The sequence below is a fragment of the Panthera uncia genome, chromosome F1 (assembly GCF_023721935.1).
Source record: "Panthera uncia isolate 11264 chromosome F1, Puncia_PCG_1.0, whole genome shotgun sequence".
In the NCBI taxonomy this organism is placed as follows: domain Eukaryota; kingdom Metazoa; phylum Chordata; class Mammalia; order Carnivora; family Felidae; genus Panthera; species Panthera uncia.
Window position 1 is genome coordinate 66,827,132 of NC_064813.1, and position 8,559 is coordinate 66,835,690.

General features: G+C 63.0%; 1 protein-coding gene across 5 annotated transcripts in view; it reads left to right on the plus strand.

Annotated features, from left to right (window-relative positions):
* The window catches only part of ADAR (adenosine deaminase RNA specific), a 39,892-nt gene that overhangs the window by 27,916 nt on the left and 3,417 nt on the right, over positions 1 to 8,559 (plus strand). For 4 of the 5 annotated variants that reach the window (XM_049634917.1, XM_049634914.1, XM_049634916.1 and 1 more), the window contains 6 exons: positions 5,300 to 5,525; positions 5,699 to 5,870; positions 6,031 to 6,124; positions 6,207 to 6,329; positions 6,601 to 6,734; positions 8,161 to 8,343. In XM_049634917.1, coding sequence (XP_049490874.1) covers positions 5,300 to 5,525; positions 5,699 to 5,870; positions 6,031 to 6,124; positions 6,207 to 6,329; positions 6,601 to 6,734; positions 8,161 to 8,343 — 932 coding nt within the window. The remainder of the gene's footprint in view (positions 1 to 5,299; positions 5,526 to 5,698; positions 5,871 to 6,030; positions 6,125 to 6,206; positions 6,330 to 6,600; positions 6,735 to 8,160; positions 8,344 to 8,559) is intronic. The other variant, XM_049634915.1, reaches the window with a different exon arrangement.

Genomic DNA, 8,559 nt, shown 5'->3' on the forward strand with positions numbered 1-8,559 from the left:
ACCGAGGCTGGATCTGAGCCGCGGGGGTGGGGGCGTGTGCACGCCGCTCTGCCTTTTTGCATAAAAGCAAAAGTCCTCTTGGGATTTCTTTTGGTTAATGGGAACAGGCACTCGTGTGGGTCTGTCCCAGAGGGGGAGTGGCTTGACACCGACTTTGGAAACATTTGTATCAAAATGCTTCTCTTTGCTGTTGTAAAACGCTAGCAGTGAACTCAGTGCGGCACAAAGATCAGCCTGTGTTAAGATATTTATTGTTATCGTTACTGTTACCGATAGATGGAAGGAGAAGACCCACAGGTCATCTCCAGAGATTTTAAAAGGGCATTTAGTTAAAATTCAGCGTCCGTTCCATTTAGAAAGCCAAGCTGTTGATAAAGCACAAACTGTCGAGTGCTTCTTAGCGTGACAGAGTAAGTGTGAAGTCAGCAGCCCGCAGCCTCCTTCACGTTGAACCTGGAGCTGCTCCCAGTAAAGTCAGGGGACACGTGGGCGTCGCGTCCTCATTACTCCGTGGTGCTCCGGCATCACAAGCTAATGCCATCCGTTAAGACAGAGAAGGATGAAGAGAGGGAGGTAGGGAGGTAGGGAGGTGAGGGTTCGCAGGTGATGTGATCGCATCGCTGAAGTATTCGGGACAGAAACGGGAGTTCAGGAGAGCAGGACGGCGGAAAATCACCTGGAAACATCAAGAGCTTCTCTGCAGCAACAGGCAGTTCGAAGTCGTAGTGGAAGAAAGCCTGTCTGCAGCAGGCGCTAAACGCATAAAAGACCTTGGCGCGTTCTGAGCGGGAAACACACGGGCTCTGAGACTCCGATTAGGTAGAAAAGTCCCACGTGATGAGAGCAGCTGTCCCCAGATTACTTACGTTTAACGCGATCCCAATAGAACGCTGGCAGAATTGATTGATTTTCCACCTGGAAAACGTGATTCCCGTTTTATATGAAAAGCCCACGTGGGGGAAGAGCTAGGAGATGCAGAGCGGGAGGAACCCCATGCCCGGCGGCGCATCGGCCTGCGAGGGGGGAAGGCGGGTCGCACGGCAGGTGGACGCAGACGGGCCCTGTGGTGGGCACAGGGCTGCGGGTCGGGGGGACGGGAGTGACTGGGCGGCAGGGCGAAGGCTGCCCACCGCGTCTCACCCCCCGGTGTCCGTGTCCTCGGTCACGTCGGATCGCAGTGTCCGGGACTGAACTAGGAAATCGGGGCGCCCGGCCGGCTCAGTCGCTGGAGCACGCGACTCTTGATCTTGGGGCTGTGAGTTGGGGCCCCACGTTGGGTGTATAGAGGACTTAAAATCTTAAAACGTCCGTGATACGTATACATGTATAATGTGTATTTACAAAGAAATAGGTAAAATCCCAAAAGCACTGGATGGAAGTGTGGATTTCTGTTCGAGCATCTTGGACTGGCAGAGCCTCTCCAACAAGACACAGCAGATGAAGTCCCAGAGGGAAAAGATGGAGACGGGCTATCAGCACAAGTGGTGTTTCTTAAAAGGATCACCTGAGGGAAAAACACTCAGGGCCAGTTTCTTTACAAATGAGGGATTCTTGGGGCGCCTGGGCGGCTCAGTCGGTTGAGCGTCCGACTCCGGCTCAGGTCGTGATCTCACGCTTTGTGAGTTCGAGCCCCGCGTCAGGCTCTGCGCCGACCGCTTGCTCAGAGCCTGGAACCTGCTTCGGATTCTGTGTCTCCTCCTCTGTCTGCCCCTCCCCCGCTCACGCTTGTCTCACTCTGTTTCTCAAAAAGAAATCAATGTAAAAAAAATTAAAAAAAAAAAAAATGAGGGATTCTTTTCCAGTCTGATAGGAAAACAAAGACGGTGAACTGTCCCCAGAAAAGCATCAGGAAGTACCGACAGAAGGTGCTCGACTCCCTCTGTAAATACACACGGTTGGCGACCCCGTGGCGTCCGTGGTGCGTCTCAGCGTGCGGTGGTTACGGCGAGGTGGGGCCGCCCCGGGGAGTCCACACCCGCGAGGGACGGGGACAGGCAGTCCGTGCCCGTGTCCTCCGCAGGCCGGTTAAGGAAACTGAGGTGTACCCGCACCACGGAGCACCTCGCAGCCCTGAGCCAGAGTCCGCCCCGTGCGGGTGAGCCGTCCAGGGTGCAGGAGGGAGGGATGTGAGCGCGAGCTTGCGGACGGCCACCTAGGGTCCCTTCTCGCGGGATGAAAAACTGGCGGCGGCGTTTGCTTCTGAGGAATGAGGGATTCCTGACTTTCGCTGTATTCTTTCCTTTTTTTAATTTTTTAATGTCTTATTTCCGAGAGAGAGAGACACAGAGACAGAGAGAGACAGAGCTCGCGCAGGGGAGGGGCAGAGAGAGGGGGGGACACAGAATCCGAAGCAGGCTCCGGGCTCTGAGCGGTCACAGCACAGAGCCTGACGTGGGGCTCGAACTCACAAGCCGTGAGATCATGACCTGAGCTGAAGTCGGACGCCCAGGGCGACTGAGCCACCCAGGCGCCCCGACTTTCACGATATATTAATATTAACTGTTTGAATTTTTGTGGGGTACCCAACTACTCAGTTTTAAAAGGTCCTTAAAGGAGAAGAGCTCATAAAAATGGCATCTTATTTTAAGTTTTCTTTTAGTGGTAAGTAACGTTGATCTCTTCGTATTTACGTGCTACTTGTGTTTCCTCTTACGTGAACTACTCGTAGCTCTTGCCCTAGTCCGTCCTTTCTTACTTGACTAGGTAAGAACAGGGCGGGAGGAACGGGGAGAGGCCGTTGCGCTCCTGGCCTCCGCCTGCCCTTTGCGCCCAGCCGCCCCCCGGCTTCAGCCTTGTTCTTCGTGCCTGCGTTCTGGCCTCTCGTCTTCTCCTGGCACAGAACCCCCCCCCAGGGGTTTGAGTGACTCACGCAGAATTTCAGAAATCACTGTGACCCGCACGGAGCGCAGGGCAGACCCCCGGCCACAGCAGCGCCCACGCACGTGGGGAGGGGCGAGGGGCTGGGGCCGCAGTACCCGCCCTGCTGTCGGGGTGACACATTGTGCCCTCTGTTTTCCCCCTCTCTGGCCTCCTTGGAAACCACCGAATGTGCCCGCCAAACACAGACCTTCCCAGAGCTCTGGACCGCCGTGTCCAGTCTCCTGTCTCTTCCGCCTGACCCTCTGGTCCCACCTGCCCAGAGGAGAGCTCTTGGGTGTCGCCCCGTGGCCATTTCCCCCGGTCCTTCCCGTGTCAGTCGGTGACCCCACTGCCCTCCCTCTGCTCCACGGCCACAGCCCTAGGGGCGGGCCAGCTTCCCTCCCCTGCACGTCCTTCAAGCAGACCGTCCCTCGGCCCGTGTGTTGTGCATATAGTTCGGCCCAAACCTCCTGCCGCCTCCAGCGCCGAAACCAGTCGGTGGCCTCCTGCTCTCCCAGCTTTGTTCATCCATTCAGGAATGTTGAGGGGCCACATTTGTATTTGTGTGGACGGGCGCCAGATGCGAATCAGGGATCCTTGATAGGGACAGGTGTGAGGTCTCCTATCTCGTGCGTGTCACCAAGAGCTCAGGTTGTGTGATGGGTTGAGGGTCTGCTCGGCGGCCTGACTCAGTAGGGAGAGGCGCCCACGCGGTGGCCTCAGGGTGCTTAAGAGGAGGACGGCGCTTCGGGAGGGAGCGAACTCGGCCCAGGTCGGCGCTGGGAGGGGAGCTCGCTGCGTTTGGTACTAGCCGCGGTCCTGTGACGGGCACCCCCCTACCCGCATCGCACTGCGCAGGACGCCCCTCCGCCCTCCCTGCGCCGCTCACCACCTCCCGCCCTCAGCCCTGCGTCTCACCAGCCTCCGAGCAGGCCCCCCGGCTGCACGCGTCCCCCCTGCCCGCCGCCCCCCTCACCCCAGACCCGTGCTTACGGAGCGCTTGGACCGTGGCTGGTGGCTTCTGTGTGTAGCTTTCAAGCGACAGGTCCCCGTGTCCCACACATACAGGCCCTGACGGGGCAGGGACAGGCACACCCCGTTGGCGCTCCCACGGACCGGGTGCCACACGCGGAAGGTTTGCGGGAACCTGCGTCGAGCGCGTCTGTCGGCGCCGTGTTTCCAGCTGTTCCGCTCACTTCCTGTCTGCGCCACGTTGTGGTGACGGTCACGGTACCTAAACCTTTGCGTCACTACGTTTGGCGGTCTGTGACCCGTGATCGCACGTCGCTGACAGCTCAGGTGATGGTTAGCGTTCTTTCGGAATAAAGTATGTTTTAGTTGAGGTACGTGTGGGGTTTTTAGACCCAGCGCTGGCACGCCAAGAGACTGCGGTCTGGCGCCAACGTATCTCCACGTGCACTGGGAAACCAGAAAATGTATTGTGACTCGCTTTACCGCGATACTCACTTGACGGCTGTGGTCTGCAGCTGTCTGAGGTCCTGCACGCCTATCTGTCTTCGTGCGTAAGAATTCGTACTTTTCAGGCGCGCGGAACAGGCGTGAGATTCTGCGGAGTCTCTCAAAGGCCCGGTTTGGCCCCCGCTGCTTTCTGGCATCTGTCACGCCATGTCCCTGTCCTCCTCCTGCTCCCCCCACCCCTCCGGTCCGCACGCCCCGGGGTGGTGGAGGAAGGAGTCAGGGCGTCCCCTGCACCGGACAGGCCGCTCGGCGTGACTGAGCGTAAGAGGACCGGCTCTGTTTCCTGCCTGAGCAGTTTAGGACGGGGCTGAAGCTAGGATTCTTGACACCCTGGCGGGAGACGCCCGTCACGCTCTCCCGCCCCTGCTGGACGGCCGGCCCGACCGGCTCACGTGCCCAGGCGTGCCCCTCCCAGGGCCCCCTCGTGAGAGCTGAGCCCCTTGCCTAAGGCACGTCTCCACGTCCGACCACGCCAAGCCGAGGGTCCTCTTGGGCCGACCGGGAAATTAGGAAACGGAATCGGGTGCTTCGAAGTAGAGTGTTAAACCGCGAGGGAGAGCGCCGCTGCCGTTTCTGCCTAAGCTCTGGACAGAAGTACCCCTGCCGTATTTCCTCACACCCCCTCCCCGACCTGCTGAGCTCTGTGGTGCGGGCCCAGAGCCCTCGCGGGCAGCCGCGCCCCCTCAGGTTTGATGACCCGATGTTGTCATCCAGTTCTGGGGCCACTTTCAGTTCGTGACAAGTGAGCCCGGTTTTCCGTGTATACGAAGTCTCCCTTATAAACGCGTCTACGCTGAAGAAGAGTCGGCGTAGACAGAATCGGTAAGTAACGGTCCGGGTGACCTCTGGCTCTGGTGGACGTGACATCGTGAGTCCCCGGTGCCCCGCGCCTCACGCGGGCCCCTCGCGGCGACGCGGTCGCGGTCGGGCGCGTGTCTCTATCCTGCTTCTCGTCCCGAAGGTTCGTGTACCAGGCCAAAGTCGGGGGTCGCTGGTTCCCGGCCGTGTGCGCCCACAGCAAGAAGCAAGGCAAGCAGGAGGCGGCCGATGCGGCGCTCCGCGTCCTGATTGGGGAGGACGAGAAGGCCGAGCGCATGGGTTTCACAGAGGTAACCCCAGTGACAGGGGCCACTCTCAGAAGAACTATGCTCCTCCTCTCGAGGTCCCCAGAAGCACAGCCAAAGACAGTTAAGACGTCTACTCTTGCTGCCATCTTCTCTTGGGGCCTTACCTTGCTGTCCTGTGACGCACTCCTGGGCTTTACTCCGCGCCTCAGTAGCACGCACAGCGGGGACGGCGCGGGCGGGCGGGGGGGGGGGGGGGGGGGCGCCGCGGGCCTGACGCAGCCTTGTGCCCACAGCTCCCCCTGACGGGCAGCACCTTCCACGACCAGATAGCCATGCTCAGCCACCGCTGTTTCAACGCCCTCACCAACAGCTTCCAGCCCTCCCTGCTCGGCCGTAAGATCCTGGCCGCCGTCATCATGAAGAAGGCCTCGGACGACCTGGGGGTCGTGGTCAGCTTGGGGACAGGTCGGTGGGGCCCCCCGGCGGCGGGAGCGGACCGCCGTGCGGCTCTTAGCGGCCGCGGTCCACGCGGACGGGGGGGGGGGGGGGGGGGGGGGGGACGAGCGCGGGGAGGCTGGCCGTGCCCTGCGGAGAGGTCACCTTCTCCCCCCGCCCCTGCTTGCAGGGAACCGCTGCGTGAAGGGCGACTCTCTCAGCCTGAAGGGGGAGACGGTCAACGACTGCCACGCGGAGATCATCTCCCGGCGAGGCTTCATCAGGTGAGCCTCCGCCCGTCCCTCCGCGACTCGGGCCCCCGCCCTTTGCACCGGGGCGGCCGTCCTCACGGCGCCGTCCCCGCAGGTTCCTCTACAGCGAGCTGATGAAGTACAGCCCGCAGACCGCGAAGGACAGCATCTTCGAGCCCGCGAAGGGAGGCGAGAAGCTCCAGATCAAGAAGACCGTGTCCTTCCACCTGTACATCAGGTGTGTGGTCCCCGTGTCCACCTGGACGCCAGGCGCGCGCGGTCCCCGCCCAAAGCCCCGCCAGGCTCCACGGTCGGTTCCCGGGGGCGCCCTGGCCCGGAGGTGAGGCCTGCGCCTGAGGGCGCGTGGACGCGGCGTGGCCCACGTGCCCGGCCGCCCCCCGGGGGCTGCAGGGGAAGCCCCTCGCCGCCTCCACGTCCCGCGCTTCCCGAGCCCCTGGGCTCCGGACGGGGCCACGGCACGGGCCCTGACGGCCGCCCCCGCCCCGCAGCACGGCCCCGTGTGGGGACGGCGCCCTCTTCGACAAGTCCTGCAGCGACCGTGCCGTGGAGAGCACCGAGTCCCGCCACTACCCTGTCTTCGAGAACCCCAAACAGGGCAAGCTGCGCACCAAGGTGGAGAACGGTGAGTGGCACCGTCCCCCGCGTCCCCACAGGAAGACTGCCGAGCCCGGGGCCACCGCCGGGACAAGGCACGGCTGCCACGCTCTCGGCGTCCGTTGCCAGAGCTCGAGGGCTGCTTTGCCGGGCGGGGGGGCCCAGGGACAGGCGTGGACCGCAGGGGGGGCGGGGCTCCGCTCTGAGTCTGGGGGTCATGTGGGAGCCCGAGGGCCCACCCGGAACTCAGGGGACAGCCTGGCCAGAAACACAGCTTCCCGGGAGGTGATCTTACCGCCACGGGGAGGGCGGGGAAAACAGGAGGGGACAGGAAACGAAGCGCACGCGCCCTGGGCTGTCCGCTCACGGCTGCCCCCACGCCCTCGGGCCGGGTCACCTCCCTGCCCGGGACCCGGGACCCAGCAGCTGGCCCCTGGCTGTGTCCCCAGAAGGTGGGAGCCGCCCCAGGGTCTGCCCGTTGGTGAACAGAGTGGCTCTGTCCACGTGGTGCCGCGAAAGGGGGCGGTGCTGGCACCTCGCTGGACCCTGAGGACACACGAAGTGGAAAGGTCACATGCTCCGTGGCTCCGTTTATACGACGCGTCCGGAGTACAAAGGGGGCGACTCTGTGGAGACAGAGGGTGGACCAGTGTCGCCTGGGGCCTGGGGTGGGAGGGGCCGGCCCGCCGGGTTTCTCCCGAGGGCCGTGAAAGTTCTGACTGGGGTGAGGGTCGCACGCCTCTGCGAACGCAGTAAAAACCACAGAACCGTGTGCTTTAGTTGGGTGAGTTCTATCTCAGCAAAGCTGTTACAACGAAAGCGAGGGGCGCCTGGCAGACTCAGTTGGAAGAGCACGTGACTCATAATCTCGGGGTCACGAGTTCGAGCCCCACGTTGGGCGTAAAAACCGCAGCGGCGCCCCGTGGCGGCTTCCCAGTGCACCGCACAGAAAAGCCAAACCTGCGCGCCTGCGCGCCCGCCGAGGGTTCGGGCCCACTGGCTCTTCGTCGGCAACCTGGACAACCAAACCTCTTGCTGCCTCAGGGCCTTTGCTTGTGCTGTGCTCTGTGTCTGAAACCGTTATTCAGCCGTGGCTTCTCCACGTCTCTTGCTCTGCCTGCAAGTCCGTCCCGGGCGGCCGCGCCACCCTCCCAGCCTCCGGGCCCTGTCGCCGTTCAGAGTTTGTGCGTGTGGAGCATTTGCTCGCTTGCTGTCCGTCTGCCCCTCTCCTGCTGCTGTCTGTCTGCCCCCTCCTGCCCCCTCGCCCGTGCACACGTTCCAGGGGCACAGAGGTCTTCTGGGTCGCTCGCCATTGTTCCCGGCACCGAGCACGGTGTTGGTGCGGCCAGAATGAGCCCACCAGTGCCTTGGCCCAAGCGTGAGGCGTAGAAGCCCCGCGGCAGGAGTGGCCTGGCCCAGGGGCCCCCGTGGCTCTGACCCAAGTCCCTCCACAGGGGAGGGCACCATCCCAGTGGAATCCAGTGACATCGTGCCTACGTGGGACGGCATTCGGCTGGGGGAGCGGCTCCGAACCATGTCCTGTAGTGACAAGATCCTGCGCTGGAATGTGCTGGGCCTGCAGGGGGCGCTGCTGACGCACTTCCTGCAGCCTGTGTACCTCAAGTCTGTCACCCTGGGTGAGGGTCCCGTCGGGCCGCACGCATCGTGGCTGGGTGCTGACGCGGCATCTGCGCTGTGCCGGGTCCGGTGGCCACCCTGCTGCGGGGGGGGGGGGGGGGGGGGGGGGGGGGGGCGGGGCGGGGGGCCCCCCCGGGGGGGGGCCCGCGGGGCCCCGGGGAAGCGGGCCCCCCCCCCCGCCCCCCCCCCCCGGGGCCCGGGGGCCCGGGGGGGCG